Here is a 17,566-nt window from a genome sequence, read left to right on the forward strand (position 1 = left end):
AGGAACATGCAATACATCCCAACACCAAATGCAAATGATTTGTTTTAATAGTTTCTTGCAATGGTGCTTCTTCTTCAGTGCAAGTGATTAAGGATTATCTATATTTTATTCTTGATGATTTATAAACTCCAACTCCAACCCCTCTTTTGTTTTACCTGCTGTTGTAGGTCCAGGCAAAGGTGCAGCTTTTCTTCTCCGTTTGATATCTCCCGTGCATAAGGATCCTAAATGCATGCTTGTTTGCCTACAAGTAATTATCAGAAAAAACTATTAACAAAAGAAGGGGAAAAAAATGACACATAAATACACAGCTTGTATAATCTGAACCTAAATCAAAACATTCTCAACAAAGATGGAGTTGCATAGTAAAACCACCAATCTTGTTTATATCGAAACATAATTACGTTTGTTGACAAGTGTTCAGCAGCTAAATGCGCCATCATAAATTGTTACTGGAATGAATAATATAAAAGGAATGCTTTTTAATTTTCCAAACTGGCAATCTTTCTGGCTCAACATAAAATCAAACACTGTTGCTCTTGACAGGAAAATAGCTAAGATTAATTATCTAAAGAGATCACAATATTGTTGCTAGGTTATCAATTGGTTACTAATGCTTTACTGTCAGAACAACATTTATTACAGGAAAAGTATGATCAATTTCTTTTAGGATATTATGCAGCAGTGAATTCTCTTAAAATGTTTTAAATAGATAGAAGGAAATAGTGATGTTTTTCTTATAATTCACATGATTAGAATTCTTTAGTTAATTACTTATTAGCTAGGTAAGAAAACACAATTTGAATGCATTGATGCCGGTCTACTGCTACTGAACAGTCTAACATGACCTGGGATTATATTTGTAAAGACCTGATATATAAGAACTGAGAAGTGGACCTCCTGCTATTCTTAGAACCAGTTACAATTAGATTATTCTGTCTAATCTTGGTCTCCTAAATTAAACAGTTTTTGAAAAATAAAAAATATCCCTATTGGAAGTCAAGAAAGGCTAATACAAAAATGAAAAGGATTTAAAAGTCTTCAAACTTTTCAAGCTATAGAAGGATTGTATGTCCATTTCCTGGGTCATAATCCTCGATGTGGAGTTGGAATAGGGCCTGGGGATCATGAAGCAGAAGTAAATGAAACATGTTTATGGTAGCACATGTCCTTTAAGTAATACACAGAAACATCTAGTAGTATCCTGAGGTTTTAAAGAACCCAATTTGAAATGGGTCATAATCCTCGATGTGGAGTTGGAATAGGGCCTGGGGATCATGAAGCAGAAGTAAATGAAACATGTTTATGGTAGCACATGTTCTTTAAGTAATACACAGAAACATCTAGTAGTATCCTGAGGTTTTAAAGAACCCAATTTGAAAACAACCAGATTATTAAAGAAAAAAATAAAAGGAAACAACTCAGGCAAAAAGCAAAATATATGAGGGTACTTCAAAAAGTTCATGAGAAGATTAATATTATCCTTTATTCTATTTTCCACAAACTTTTTGAAGTACTCTCCTATATCTATACACATACACTCAGATATTGAAATACAATGAAAAATTAGTGCTGGGGAGTAAAATTATTTCAAATATAGGTTGTATCTGTAAAGCACAAAGTCACTACTAATGACCTGGATAATCCAAAGAACACATATAACCAAATAAATATACCATAAAAATCAACCAACATAGCTTAACAGTAGATGGGCCTTTGTCTAGTTTTCTCTTCCTCTTGTATTGAGTGCTTACTGTTTCTCTGTTATAAATATTTATAATTATTAAAATATTTCAAAAAATTGATTCATTTGGTTAAAGGCTAACTTTGCTCTGCTTTACTTTCAACATGTTTATTAACATGCATAACTAACATTTTTATTGGATTTTTAGGTGTCGTCTTGGTTCATGATACCATGAAAAATGAATGATTATGACCACACCTACTTTCTAAAACTATAGAGAAAATTTTTAAAAATTACAATATCGCAGAGAAGACATTCTTTGTGTATGAAATTAATCCATTCCCTTATTCAGCAAGCATTTGTTAGTATCTACTATGGACGTAACATAAGACTCCATAGTGATGGTGAAAATGGGTAAACTAGAAAAGAAGAGATGGAAAATACAACAGAAGTAGAAAGTTAAATTCCTATTATGGGAAGAATTTGTCTGAGTGGGGAGCTGGAGTCATAAAAATGTGTGATAATTAGGGACAGTGGTGTTGGTGACAGGCACAACCAACTTTAGTAACTGCTACTAGAGATTATATTATTTGATCTTTCTAACAATTTTAAGAATGCTATATTGAATACACCTTTTTTTCTCTGTAGGAAAAAATTTGTGCATCAGTGGAAAAACTATGCTTTTAGAGTATATCCTTCCAAGTCATCTAATTCTAATTCTATGGGAGCTATTTTACAACTCTAAGTTGTAGATAACTGAAAGCAATGGAAAATGACTCTTGTTTATAGAAATGCAAATTAATTCTGTCCTGTGGAGAGACAAGTCTCCTTTCTGAGGAAAAGTCAATTTTGTATCCATTTGCACATTCATTTCAACACTCCTTTACTCCATGTAAATTTGTGCTTCTCTGACTTCTCCTTTGAATCTGTTATAACATCTGCCTGGTTCCCTCATTAATGAATGAGTTAACATCTTTAAGACATATCCATTTTATATCTGTATGAGAGTCGTGATTTTACCTTTTGTAAAAAATTATTCTTTCATATATCTCATCCCTCTTGAAATCTCCTCTTAGCAAAAACTGGAGTAAAGTTTACCTTTTGCAGAGCATATATCAGACAGGCTCAGATATCAGGAATAGCTGCAGAGGAGGAGAAGGTACCATTCTGAGAAGAGGAATAAAGTGGGAATCTGAATCCTCACGTGTGGTCTTTCTCTTATCAAGCTGTGAAAACCCCACCCATTAACTATCTACTCCTGATCCTCTGCCCAAACATAATAAATATTCTTACAGGTTAAGCCACTCCTGGTCAGGTTTTCTATACTTGCTGTTGAAAGAATTCCTAAGTGATCAAGAGTTTGCTGTGTTCAGAGATTTATGAGTAGTAGTTCAGGACGTCTGGGGAGCGGTGTTTGGAGAAGGGACTATACCACACGAACGGAGAAGAATGTTGGAGCTGGATCACGGGGCTGGCTATACATGCCCCATATGCCTCATGAGGGCATGTGAACTTTATGGCTGATGTGAGTCATTAAAGGTTTTATAGGAGAGAAAGACCAGGTCCGTGTTGGTAGGAAGATCAGGTTGGGTAGGTTGAGACTGAAGAGAGGAGGCCACCATGTTTGCACAGTCCAGGCCCACATTTCCTCAATGGAGATTCACCTCTGTTCTAATAACAAAAGAATGATACAAGGCTGCTGCTTAATGAAACTTTGTGTTAGCAAATCTGGGTGAAGAGGTGGACAGGGGTGAGAAGGCAGCCAATGAACAGTCGTAATTCTGAATTATTTTTTTTTTAAATAAGCCTGGTTTTATTACTTTCAGATACATTTAAAGCTCAAACTAAGCTTAAAAAACAAACAAACAAACAAAAAACCCAGGAGGGTCCCTCTTAAGAACCACATTTTAATTGGAAGAAATACTTTGCTGTTTGATACTTAAGTAGGCTCTTTGTTAACTATTGATACTTCTGGTTTCTTCTTACACTGTTCTTGCATTAGTCGTATAAAACTGAAGTATTCTAATTGTTTGAAAAATCACTCTCCCAAGTCAATACTGCCTTTAAAATTTTATTATTTATAAAAATACTCTCTAAAATGTATTAGGAAGGCCTGTTTACAAAGATAGTGAAAAACATCGCAGGAACAACTTTCTTCTAAACCTTTTTCCTATCTGCTGGACCGAAAATTCCCTTTTGTGTATCCTTACAGAGTAAATGAAATATAACATTTTCATTCAACTCTCCTCCCCCACCCCCAACACAGCTACAAAAAGGAAGAGACAAATGTTCAAGGAGAATGGAGTTAAAGTTAATAAACTCAGTAACATTGAACCTGGAGGCCTGAACCATAAGAAAAACAGATAGCCGTAGTTCAGTAATTCTGTCAAGTAGTGACTATGTGCATTGAGAGATCTGGATTATTGATCAGTAAAATTACCCCATTTAGGCTTGCCCCTTCCCCCTCCCCTCAGACAGGTGCAATGGAGTTGCTACAAATAACACTAAGTAAGGTCTACTCCGTTATTTAGTTGTCACTCTTAATGTAAAACATAGCGGTTATTTTTTAATTTAAAATCAATGTATGTCTCAAAGGCAGCCTCACTTCTTCAGTCCAAATGCATCATTTGTCCAAAAGCAAAGCAGAACGCTTGGATTACTACCCAAGGTGATAGCATTTTTTGTTTCTTTTTTTCCTGTTGTGTTTTGAGAATGACAATACAATGTCCTATAAATAGACTCAAAATTATTTTAAAAAAAAAAAAAGGATCCTTTTGTAAGGCATGGCAAGAAAATCACCAGTCAACTAGATTAGTTTCAGTTAGAGTATTTGCTTGGGAAGGAGAAGGGAGACAACATATCTTTAAGAGGAAAAAACAAAGAAAGAATGCTGTTTTTTAATGCATTTGTCAGTTATGATTTGAAACATGGTTTCCCATGTCTCCTGAAAATTCTGCAGAAAAGCAGAACTCAAAAAGAAGTCTTTAAAATTTTTTTTAGCTTTTTAAACAGACGTCACTTATATCCCAATAGTCTGCTACAAGTTATCCCTTTAAACAGTGTGGTGGTATGAGGCTGGGCATATTACCTGGGGAAAAAAAAGGAAAAAAAAACCCCAAAAATCCTCCCCCAAAAAACCAAAACAAAGAAGCAGAAACAAAAATCCTCGTGAGAACCACCTTGCCTGAAAACTTGGCTTTTGACATGGGCTGACAAGGACTGGAGCAGGCTGTGTCAAACACGATAATATTAGAAAGAAGACAATAGGAGCCTGTCTCTTCATTGGATGCATTTACAGACAGAGGCTTTTCAGAGAATTAGGCCTAGTTAAAGCTGCCCCCTGGATAAAATGTTTTCCCCAGCAGCCTTGGACAAGCTGCAGTGGAGACGCAAACACATGTGACTATGGGCCTTGGCATTTGGCAAGAACACTCACTGTCAGTTAGAAAAATATCAGCCTGGACAGGGCATCAGCTGCACAGAAATGAAGCAGGTCTGTGGTGTCATTGGAGGAACAATCCAGTGGCAGAGAGAAGGAGGGGGGCTGGAAAATCAAGCCCTGTGTGAACTTCCTTTTCTAGATCCAAATTACCCTCCCTCCCCCTTTACTTGGTGTCAGTATGTCTCAACACATTAAACTGAACAAGCAGACATCAGTACCTAGCTCTTGTCCTTTTGTACTGAAATGCGCAATAAGCATCAAGTACTCACAGCGTAAATAGTCTTTAACTACTAGGAAGATCGCATTAAATCCTTGTGTTTAATGATGTTTCCTTTCAAAGCCCCTTCTTGGGCACGATGTGCTTGGACATAGCAATCCTTTGCATGCCCTGACCAGTTCTTGGTTGTAGCTCCCTCTCTCTGTGGCTTTGGTCATTTGACTTCACATTCTGCCTCAGTCCCATTTCATTTCTCTTAGGAACAATTTTGACCTTAGCAAGGGGTGGTTTAAGTTTCAGCTCAGTGCACTGAAGTCAGTACTTGGGTTCCAGTAACAGGGTCCATGCTTTATTCTGCACTTATCCTATCTCACCATAAATCTTCTAGTGTATTACTTCTTTTACCAGGACATTGCTGGGACCTCCCAAGACACTGAAGCTCTGGCCCTAAAAATGCAACCTGGTGATGGAGGCTCTTTCTAATGCTGCCCGCAGACCATTGTCCAAGCATCAGCTGCTCCTGGCTCCTGTCCCTCTTCACTGCCTACCCATTGGCAACTCTTTCTGATGACTAACCTCCCTGACCTGTTGTCTGCAGCTCTACCCCTTGGATACAGTGGTCTGCCTGCCAGTGTGCAGCTCCTCTCAGCTGCTGCAGATGGATCTGTTCTCTTAGTGCCTCTTCCACCCCAGTCAGAGGGTTCGAGTCGAGACTTACTTCTTCCCAGTCTGCTATAGGTTAACTGGTGGCTGCTGCTGGGGCTAATGTTCACCATGTCTCCTACGTGTGGAGTGTAAGGGAGGCATTGCAGTGTGCCAGGAGGCTTCGCTGGGAGCTTGGGGACCTGGTTTCACTCCTGTGGCCCCCGTGCCAGTCAAGGACTCTCCGAACTCCTCGAAGCAGCACCAGTGTGGATGAACTGTAGTGAGCCAGCAGGAGAGACCCAGCAGGTGAGGTGGAAGACTTCAGGGGGCCCAGGAGCCTCATAAAATCATGTGCAAAATGAGTGTACGCACACTTTTCAGCAAGAGGGCTTATGGTTTTTTATCTGATTCTGAACTATTAGCAGAGAGGGTTGGTTACCCAGATAATAGACAATGGTAGTTTTAAACCAAACTATTTAGAATCTAAATAGAAAATACCTATCTTAAAATTCCTATGTTACAGTATCACAGAACATAGAATTTAATAATATGAGTTAAAATAAGAGCCTCATCCAAAAGTCTATGCTTACCATAATCTAAAAAAAGGGACCTCTTTCACTTCTGAGCTCTTTACCCTGCTTTACTTTTCTTCATGGTATACCATACCAATACATCCAAATCAATGAATGTGCACATGTGTTGGATGAAAGGTACTGAAGACCGTGCAACAAAAACCGATAATGATTATTCCTGTGTGATGGCACTTTGTGGAAATTTTCTTCTTGATACTTCTCATTATCATTAGATTTTTAAAAAACAGTAAGCATACAACACAAGATACGAATTGCTAGATACTAGATGGATTAAAAAAGAGAAAAGCAATGGAACTGATAAATGTAAGTGGTTTTGGCAGCTGGATGAATCGTTTTTGTCAAAGGCAGAGTCAAGCTTCTCACACTGTGGAAGCCGTAATGTTTTATTTCAAGCTATAGGTTCTATTGGTTTGATTTGCATTTGGGATGAGCCAGGGAGTCAGGACATGTTGCCACCATTTCTGTTTCCCACTGGATCTTTGAAAAACCCACTTGTCACTATATTTGTGAATGTGCGAGAGGGATTTTTACCAACCCTTGGCATGTTACTTAAGTTCTCTTTGTCTCAATTTCCTTACCTTCAAGAATTGTGATTAGACTAGTATACACCTCAGAGGTTCTTTTGAAGATTTTATTTAAAAATCATTTGTGTAAAACATTTTGGCACCGTGCCTGCACACAGTAAGCAATCAATAACTGTTAGCTATTAATCTTATTATTATCATTGCCACTTTACAGATAAGAAGCCTGGGGCAGAGAAAAGTTAACTTATTTATCTAGAGTCACACAGTTAAGAGAAACTGGTGGTAGGCACTTTGTCATACAATACATCCATAAAAATGCTTAGTGTAGAGTGTCACTAAACCCAGTCAAATAAATACAGCACGGAGTAAACTCATTACATATGAACACTGTCAATATGCTACAATAAGAAAAGAACCAGGGTCATTTAAAAGTAACAGGTATTTTTTTGAGTAGTTAATAGAAATGTTAAATTTTTCTTTAGTGTTTGGTTCTGCTTGCTTTAAATTTGTCATAGCATGTAAGAATAAGGCACTCGTTTTCATTTCAAAATCTCAATAAAAAACCCATGAGTCCTTGAGTCTAAAACCCATCAGTATTCTCACGTCAGCCCCCATTGCTGAAGATTTTCTCTTGGCCACCGCTTGGTACTTCCTACTTCAAAGATGTCTTGCTTCCTTCATCTGGTGTACTCCACGTTTCACCTAAAGCCCACAGGGACCGCTATTCTAATGACATCATTCCTGCGTGTGTTAATAACACACACTTCCATATTCCTAGGCAACCCAGTTGCATATTTCTTCTTTTTGTGCCTCCTCATTGTTCTACACAAATGGCACCTGAAAGTGGTGGTGATTGTTTTATGCAACTCAGGCAGTTATTAGAATTTTTGGAGTATGTGTGAATGAGGACATTCTCACATCTGGAGGAATTAACATTCCTTTCCATAGGGGAAATCATTCAGTGGGGTTTCTAAAAATCTATTTGAGAGAACTGTTATATCTTAGCTTACATCATGCTGACATTATGCGTCCCACATTCGTCCAATTCCTTCAGATTTTTTAAAGGAGCTGCTAGTCACCATGACCATGTATATACGTGCTAGCACTAGAACAATGTATTCTACCCACTTCAAAAAATTCCCTTCCCATGTTTCCCAATTCTGCCCATCTGGGAAAGCCTTCTCTTTCTCCCTTTACACTTGTCCCAGTGCATGCACTCAGGTATAAATAATCCTTTTCTTCTTTAAACTTTCCTAACCTCAATACCCTTCCAAGTGCTTTTTCTTTATGTTTGTATTCCAGTCTGGGCATATCTCTGCTGTTACATTTAACATATAGTATGGTATGTGCCTCAGGCTGTTTTCAGACTAAAGGGGAGTGTCAGTGAAATATATATGGAAAACAACTTGAGGACAAGAATCATGTCTAGTTGTCAGAACCTAGTTTTGCCTCTGTCTTATATTAGAAGCACAAGAAACGTTTACTGAACTAAAATGAATCAAACTACTGTAACAATTGTTGCCTCAACATTTCATCTGGCAATCAATCATGCACTCTCTTATGCTAACACTTCTCTCTTGGACAGTTATTTAAATCTACTCAAGAACATTCATTTAACAATTAACAAATCTTGACTATGAATCAGGTATTCTACTATATGCTATATGAAATACAAAGAGTAGGACAGCTCCCACCCTCAAGGAGTTCATAGCCTAATGTAGGAAACACACATGAACAAGAAATTACTTCACAACGTAAAAGATCCGTAGTGCTAGAGTAGCAAACCACTTCTTTGGGAAAACTGAGGAAAATTCTTTTCGCCTGGGCTCAAATTTGGATATTGTCTCTCCAAGCAGAATCTAAGACATTTGAGGCATCTTGGAGTATTCTTTTATTCTTCACACCATAGTACCTAGGAAATAGTAGGCACTTATTAAACAGATATTGACTTAATTTACTTGATACCAACTATAACTACACATTTCTGGAATCTGTTTATAAGTGATATTTAGTATAGAGATTCAGCAATTAAGTTCATTGTAATTTCATTAAAAATGATAAAATAAAGGTAGTGTTGATTCTTAGGAGAAAAAAATTACTCAAAATAAACATGATTCTTTTGGATATCTCCATTAAATGCAAGAAGATATTTGTCTACATTGTAAAAATTAGGGTATTGATCCTGATTACATCTTGCATAAAAGAACCATCAAATCAGACTATAGATTCAGATATAATTCCACATTCTCTGATATGACACTATGAAATGTTTCCTTGTATGGTTGTCATTTATAATATCTATAAATAAAATTATGGGATATTCCTAACGTTACTAACTTTTTGAGGGTATCCATGCATTACTCAGTTTCATATCTACTTCATCTAGTGCAGCCTATGATATTTGGCTATGTCTGTTGAATTGATTTTTTACTGTATTCTCCTCTTTGATATCTCATATTCTAGACCAAGCTTTAAATTCAGTCCTGAGGTAGCATTTTGGAATAGATATGTGCTAAATTTCTTTCGCCAGCTCAGAGAATCATGGAGTTAAAAAGTTAGGGTAGAGAATATATATATTTCATTACTTTTAAAATTCTTTTAATACATGTTGGCTTTTTATGTCTTAGAATTTATTATCTGAAATACCAAGAGCATGCAGGATTATTGAGTTCTAACTATATGAGGTATTATGTCAGACTTTTAGCTTACTGTTTTTTTTTTTTTTGGTGGCTGGTCTGGACCTTTGTTGTTTTCAGCACCACACTCTAACCAACCAAGCTAACCGGCCAGCCCTTATGCCAAACTTTTAAAAACATAGTTTATCTTGTTTAATCCTCACAAAAATGCTTTACATTTCTGAAGAACCTGAGGCCCTTGTTAAAGATCACAGGAACAGAAAATGAAATTATTATATTTGTACCAACAAATGCATGACTCAAAAAAGCACTTTTCCCCCTATACCATACTACCTCATTGGACTTCGTTTATTATGCTCTGTTTAATAATCTTCAGCAAAAAATGCAATGCATGCCATGCCCTATGCCATCAGACAGGAAATACATTTTTTTAAAGAGAAATAAAAAAGACATGGTGTTCATTTTCTAGGGGTTCAAGTCTACCGATCATGTGGGAAAATGATTTCAACACAACTTTAAAGAGAATTCCAAACCAGCATGTAATGGCATCTAGGCCACTAGGTGAGACATGTGCAGAGGCACAAAGGCATCAGAGTGCACATGTGACATGCCATCACTGGGGCTCTATGAGCAGTTCAGTATGACGGGAGCTGGCCTGTGTGGAGTGGTGGGAGGAGAGGTGTCTCCCTGCACACATCAAGTTTCAGTACGTTTGGTGAATCTGTCTATTCACAATTATTTAAAATTTTCTAGAAAAAAAGAATGAAACTGCTTATTTGATTTAATTAGCTCATTAACCAAATCGAGAAACTGAATTCAATGGAAAAAGGCTCACCCATAATTTTCTGTATGCACAGTGCTGGATTTTATTGCAGCTATAGTCGGGAAGTCACTGCTGTCATGCAGAGATGGAGTTGGATGTAGAACCATTTCCAAGACTCTGGAGTTGAGAGGCTTCACTAAATAACAGAGTCTACAATTTACTTGCATAACTGAGTTGGCAAAAATAGGTTCAAGACTGAGGTCAGCTTTGATTTCCTGTAAAGTGTCTCATGACTTTGCTTGTTGAGAGGACTATGGTAATGTCACAATTCTATATGCTGTAATGTACATTTACTGAGTATGAGTACTGAAGCACAAAGGAAAAAGTGAGAAGGTAATAAAGACTGGATGTTTTAATAATAGGCCAGAATGTCTGAAACACCTGAAAGACATGTAAGAAGTTATTTCTGCTTTGGAATATGACAGAAGTGTTACCATATAAATTCAAACTTACTTGAACTTAGGTTAAATTATTGTTTATTGGTGGAATTCAATTGGGAATCTGTGACCCAGGTGAAATATCACCTCCTTCATGCAGCATTTTCTGATTCCCATTGCCAGAAATAATCTCTCACTCCTTAGAATAGACAGTGTTTTCTACTTTAAACTACAGGTATATACACGTACATGAACTGATACTCTAGCTAGACAATATATTCCTGGAAGGCAGTGGGGCCACGCCTGATTTACTTCTGTAAGTATACTTCTCTCAGTACTTACATGCCTTGCCAATATCAGGCACTTATTAAATAGTTATTAAATGAAATTTAATAAGGCATGCAAAGGGTTTTATGGCAACTTGTTTTTACGGTAATCAATATTTTTATTGGGGTTCCAAATTCTTTACTATATAAGTGCTTACTTATGGAAATAGAAAACCACGAAACTTATTCAGTCCGTTTCTTGGGCTTTGGAATACAAATATCTACAATACCAAGCTTGTTCACTTAAGTCAGCTTTTGGAGTATATGTATGCACCTTAATTCTAAAGGGTTTCCCTTTCTACATTATTTTGCATTTCACTAAGTTTAATTTTATGAAAAGAATGTTTTCAGTCCCTCCTCTTCCATAATAGTTTTTGGTAGATAAATATGCCCATAAAACTTTTACAGACTTGTTAGTAAGTATTTACTACTCTGTGAAACATACCATAATAGCTAGGTATCAGGATGCCTGTGATAAGTACACAAACAGTAGTGCTCAATAATCAGGAAGAGGAGTATTTCAGGATTCTCCTAATTCATTCCATTGAAATAACAAAAGTTGGGATACATTAGCTTATATTCAGGATTAGTTTTGTCACTGAGTTCTTTAACCAAACAATAATTTCGTTAGTTCAGGTCTATTACTTGTTGTATTTAAAAGGTCTGTCACTTTTCACAACAATCACAATAATTCATCGACCTTTCAAAACGAGAGAACAGAACTGAAGTTACTGGATTTGGGAAAGGGAGAGTGGGGGTTAGCAAGAAATTGGAAAGGGCCACAACAAATGATTACATTGTGTAATATTGAATATACTAATTATCCTGATTTCAGCATCACATATTGCACACAGGTACTGATATGCCATGCTGTACTCCACAAATATGTACTCTATAATTATGTTTCAATAAAAAATAAAAAATAAAAGGCCTATTGCTTTCAATATCCATGGAGAAAAACATTACCCTACAAAAATTAATTTCAAATACAAACTAAGTCTTTCATTTTCTCATTTATATAAATGCATTTGTTTAGAAAAACATATAAGCCCTCATATTTTGTAAATTTCAAAAAAAAATCAAATGACGAATGATCAAACAGTGATCAAGTCATGATTTCAGAATGCGGTCACTTTTCTTTGTACATAGATAAACTAATCTAATTATGTTTAAGATGACTATTTTTGAAGAATCGACAGCTTTGCTTCAAAGCAAGATTCTAGATTTCAGAAAGCAGTCAAGTTAACTTTCATATAGCTTATAAATACAAGTCTTGAAAAAAAGACATTGCTGTATCAGTTATATGCCATTTGATCTGGGAAAGTTATTTATCTCTTCTCTCAGTTTCCTCATATGTAAAATGGCGATAATAAGAATATATACTTCATTGGGTAATTTTAGAAATTAAATGAGTTAAAATATATCATTAGCATTCAATAAATCATAGCCATGATGGTATTTATTAACTATACAAATGGTGGGAAAATTTTTTTCTTCAACTAAGGTAGTATATTTTAAATTCTCTCTCTTTTGTTTTATTTTACCCTACGTACATATCCACCTACCTTGAGAGGCAGAATAGCATAATGATTAAAGAGTGTGTACTCTGGAGCCCAAAGAGACACATTTCAATTTCTGCTGCCTCACTTAACAACCTGAGTGAACCTCGGCAATTTACTTAATCTTTTTATGCTTGGCCTTTCTCATCTGTAAAATGGAGATAATAATAGAACCAATCTTATAAGGTTGATATGAGGATTAAATGAGTGTGCGCCTCAACTATGCTCTCAGTAAGTGTTATCGGCAATTTTCCACAAAGGAAATTTGTATATGATAAACTGAATACTGTGTAACTTGGTATTATTTGTCCAATCACAAGCACAAAGACACAGTGAAACTCTGTAGCTGAGAACATATTTTGTTCTTAGAGTATAAATGGAAAATATAATAGATTTATCATTAGCTAACAAGGTCTAAATGCATTCTACAAACTAAAATATGGATGTGTCATTTATGCTAACACAGCAGAACACAGCATACCAAATCACGGGTTTTCAACCTGACTTCCCACAACACTCTATATCTTTTTTTATGAGTCTTAAATTCTGCTGTGCAGAGGGTGCAGGTTATTTGAGGACCTAAAACAAGTTCACTGCAGCTGATATACAGTGTTCAGTGTTCAAGGTAGGGAGTAATTAAAGACAAGACTGGAAAAGTGAGAAAGGCTAGACCAGCAAAGGCCTTAAAAGCCATCTTTAGGACTTGATCCTAAAGGCAACAGGAAGCCATTCAGAAATTTTAAGTACACACAAATAGAGATGAGTTCTCCAAATGTCATTCTGGCTACAGTGTAGTACATGAACAAAATGGACTAGAGTAAGAGATTGAAAGATAGTAAAATCAACTAGGGAAAGTACAAACAATGATGTCTTGAATTTGAGCTGGAAATATTAGTATGAACCAATATGTTTTTTCTTAAAAGACAAACAAACAAACCCTAACTCATTTCTCTGAAAAGGATTGGAAATGATGACATCCCTAAGATTCAGAGTGTGGTTTCTAAACTTATTTCCTAGTAAAGGAATCAGCACTTCTTAGAGAAACGACTGACTCTTGCTGTCAGCCAGGAAAGGTCCCAGATAAGCCTAGAAAATGTAAACATACCAGAAAGCAAAGACTGGAAACAAGGAAACACATTTAGGTGCCAACTTAAATAATCTCCCATTGGCCACAGATGGACCAATTTCAGCATCAATAAGGATAAAATAACTAATGGACTGAAACACATTAGATGTATTTAAATCAATGATTTGACCTTTGGAAAATGATAGGAACCAATTCATTTTGAAAACTGATAACTAAAGGGAAAGGACTAAGTATTTATCTTGTTTTTCCTACATGATCTGTAACTTAAAGTAAACAAGTCCTTGGAGAGGGGATGTTTTAATAGAAGTTGGATAACTGATAAACAAGAAAGGAATGACAGAATTAACACAGGACCATTGTGTAGCCCTTGATATGGGAATGTGGGTGATGATCATCCCCGCTAACGAATGACAGGAAGAGAGGTGGAAGTGAGTGAAGAACACAGCACCACCTCTGAAACAGTCTTGCTGAACAAACAAAACACTGAACTTGAATCTGATTAGTTCTCTAGATCTAAGTACCAATTACAGGAAACACAGGGAACAGAGAACTGTGTTAAATGAAACCATGTGGATAAAATCAGCAACACTCCTCAGATGTGGGAAACTTTCTAGGACAAACAACCTGACTTCTTCAACCAAAAAATTTCAAGGAGTGCATGTGAGCATGCGTGCACACACATACACACAGAGGCAGAAGGAGAGGGGAATTAAAAAATCAGAGGGAATTCAAGAGATTATAAAGCCATAAAACAATCAGGGAAATGTGAATACTAACTGAATATATACACATTCATATTCATACACATTAAGGAATTGTTGGTATTTTTTTATAAATATGATAATGGTACTGTGACTTTTTCTAAAGAGGCTGTTATCCGTTAGAGATACACAATGATATATTTCTGTTGAAATAATATGATAGATGGGGTTTGAGGTTGGAGGAAGAAGTGGGTGGGGGTATACTTGTAGATGAAACAAGGTTGGCCACACCGTGATAATTATGTAAGCCAGTTGATAGATACATTGAGTTTATATTTTTCTCTGTATTTCTGTATATGATAAAATTTTCTGTGGTAGAATATTACAGAATTGCTTTTGCCATCCTGACAATGCAAGAGAATGAGCATCTTTTCAACCCTTAAGACTGCCAGTATACAGCCATTATAGCTTTTTCCAGGCTTAGTAAGAATCTTCATAATTTTTGAGTGACCAAATTTAAAATTAAGTTATTCATGAAGTCTAAGTCAATCTAGTCTGCATATACCCCTAGACTGTAACTTGATGTAAAAAGATTACAAAAAATCTTTATCTGAGGTTTATTGTCCTTAGAAAGGATAATGCATAGTTTTTATTCCATCTTTCTAATTAGTAATTTAAGCATATGTTCAGCATTTAACTCTAAATGTTTGCCTTTTCCCCAAGCTCAAAGACAGCTGTCCAAGATTTGAATGCCAGAAAACATTTAAATATCAACATCTGTTGAATTATGTTAATTTAGTATAATATAACTGGGCACGAGTTGGAACTGATCAGAGAAGTATACGAAATAAATGAAGGTAAATTCCCAACAAAATCCTGGTTTAAAAACAAATCACTAAGGAGTGATTAAAAAACATTTCTTCCTAAAGAGAAAAGGCAGAGACAAAGTGCTGATTACAAAAAAAAAATTGATTCTTTTAAAACAGTTCTAAGTCTATAAAACACTATTTTGCTATTTTAAAGTTTATTTTTAAATTGATCTCATAAGTGAAAGGAAATGAAAAAAGAAGTGATAGCTAAATGTTTAATATTTGGATCTTTTTATACATTATTAAGTAAAACCTTCTAATTAACCCTTATACGTACATTAAGATGTTAGATTGCAGGATAATTCCTGTAATAGTATGAGCAGTAAATTCCTCAAAATTCAAGAGTTGATGTCATTTCAGTTCTATAGACATAAAATAGTATTTTTAAGTTGAATGTATTTTCAATGTGGCAGATGAATTTACTAGGTTTATTCTGGGGACTGTAAGGTACAAATTGTCAAGTAGCAGCTGTTTATTGTTTTGCTCATTTAAAATATTAATTTTTACAGTGATTCTCTTATTAATAAATTAGGACTGCTTGTTTGGGGAAGTATTTTGGCACATACACACATTGGATTAACAGATCCACATCGTACCCATTTAATGACGTTATAACCCAGGCTGCAGTACTGATCCAAGCTGTTGTGATATGGCCCTGCAGGTGAACCATAATCATTTCCTAGGAGAACCATCTCTGGGATTTAAAGGTTAGTTCTGTGTCCATGCCCATTTAATCACAGGACCAATTTGGAGAGTGCCAACTGTGAAACAGACACCTGTCCTTAAGGAAATGAACTTCAGACCACAAATTTATTTCAGCTAAGAGTCATTAGAACAGCTTTTACATGCTATTTCCATCCTTAGTGACTGTGGCCAAATTCAACAATCCTAGAGGTGAGAGGCTGTGCATACTTCTGGTCATTTAAAAATAGTTAATCTACCAGAAAAAGAGGGCATATAAGTGATAAGAATTTTACAAAGGAGTAGTTAAAAAAAATTTTTTTTTAAAAATTTATCACACACTGGACATATTACATATTTCTAAATGTCAAATTCTTTTTTTTTTCTGTGAGTTCTTTACATTAAACTGAAAAGCACCTCTCAAAATTCTAATGGGCCGATAACTAATTTTATTTAGTATAATCAAACTTAAAATAACCCTCTATAATCACTAGTTTAAAATCTTGGCAAGGAAGAATTTCAGGATGCCAAAAGGACAGGAGGCATGAGACTTGAAATTTGAGAATAGTGCAGTTTTATAAAATACAATAATTCGGTCATATAGAGTAAAACAGATTAATCACTTAAAAACCATTTTATGTTGTATATGTGGTATGTTTCCGATTATTCGACTCTAAGTATCTTTGTGCTGTACTTAGAAGCTTTTCAAAATTTCTTTTTAATTAGCATATATGTATATTTAAATGTATTCCTATTAAACAAATATGGAATATATACATTCTAATTAAAGAGAATATGTTAATATTTTCTATTAGTTCATTCATGCATATGTAAGAATGAATCAAAGTAATTAAAACACACTTTTCTATGTGATGAACTTAGTAAACTTTTTTACAACAATGAGATTTAATGCAAATTTTAGGTTTGGAAAGAAAAAATACTGATCTCATCTGGTCGTGGAAGCTAAGCTGAGTTGGGCCTGGTTAGCACTTGAATGGGAAAGACAAAATGAGAAAGTGCTAGAAATTTTATTTCTATAGTTAGCATTTAAAAGCAGTATTCAAGACACTGTTTTGAATATATAAATATAAAATATATAAAGTATAAAATGTCTAGTGATATGACTTGCTTACATAATGTGGTGTTGAATCATTATAGTTTTAATACGACGAAGGACAATTTGTTTTAAAATTCTTAATTTACTAAGATAGGATAGATAACTTCTCATCTTAAATAATTAAAATAAAGCATCATTTACTTTTGTAGACACATTTAACTTTGTTGATACATTTCTATGAAAAGCAACATTAAACAGTCCATGTCATTAAGCAGTACTCTAATGAACAGTTATCCCATCCCAATTTATTAACAGCTGCTCAAAAATGTAGTAATTAATAGTTTC

The 17,566-nt window shown here is 35.3% G+C and overlaps 1 protein-coding gene across 1 annotated transcript in view; it reads right to left on the minus strand.

Annotated features, from left to right (window-relative positions):
- GPATCH2 (G patch domain containing 2) overlaps window positions 1-17,566 on the minus strand; it is a 176,381-nt gene that overhangs the window by 19,608 nt on the left and 139,207 nt on the right. Inside the window, exon 9 of the mRNA XM_008584871.1 lies at window positions 156-244. Within this exon, the coding sequence (XP_008583093.1) occupies window positions 156-244 (89 nt within the window). The remainder of the gene's footprint in view (window positions 1-155; window positions 245-17,566) is intronic.

Source organism: Galeopterus variegatus, unplaced genomic scaffold (genome assembly GCF_000696425.1).
Source record: "Galeopterus variegatus unplaced genomic scaffold, G_variegatus-3.0.2 Scaffold3394, whole genome shotgun sequence".
NCBI lineage: Eukaryota > Metazoa > Chordata > Mammalia > Dermoptera > Cynocephalidae > Galeopterus > Galeopterus variegatus.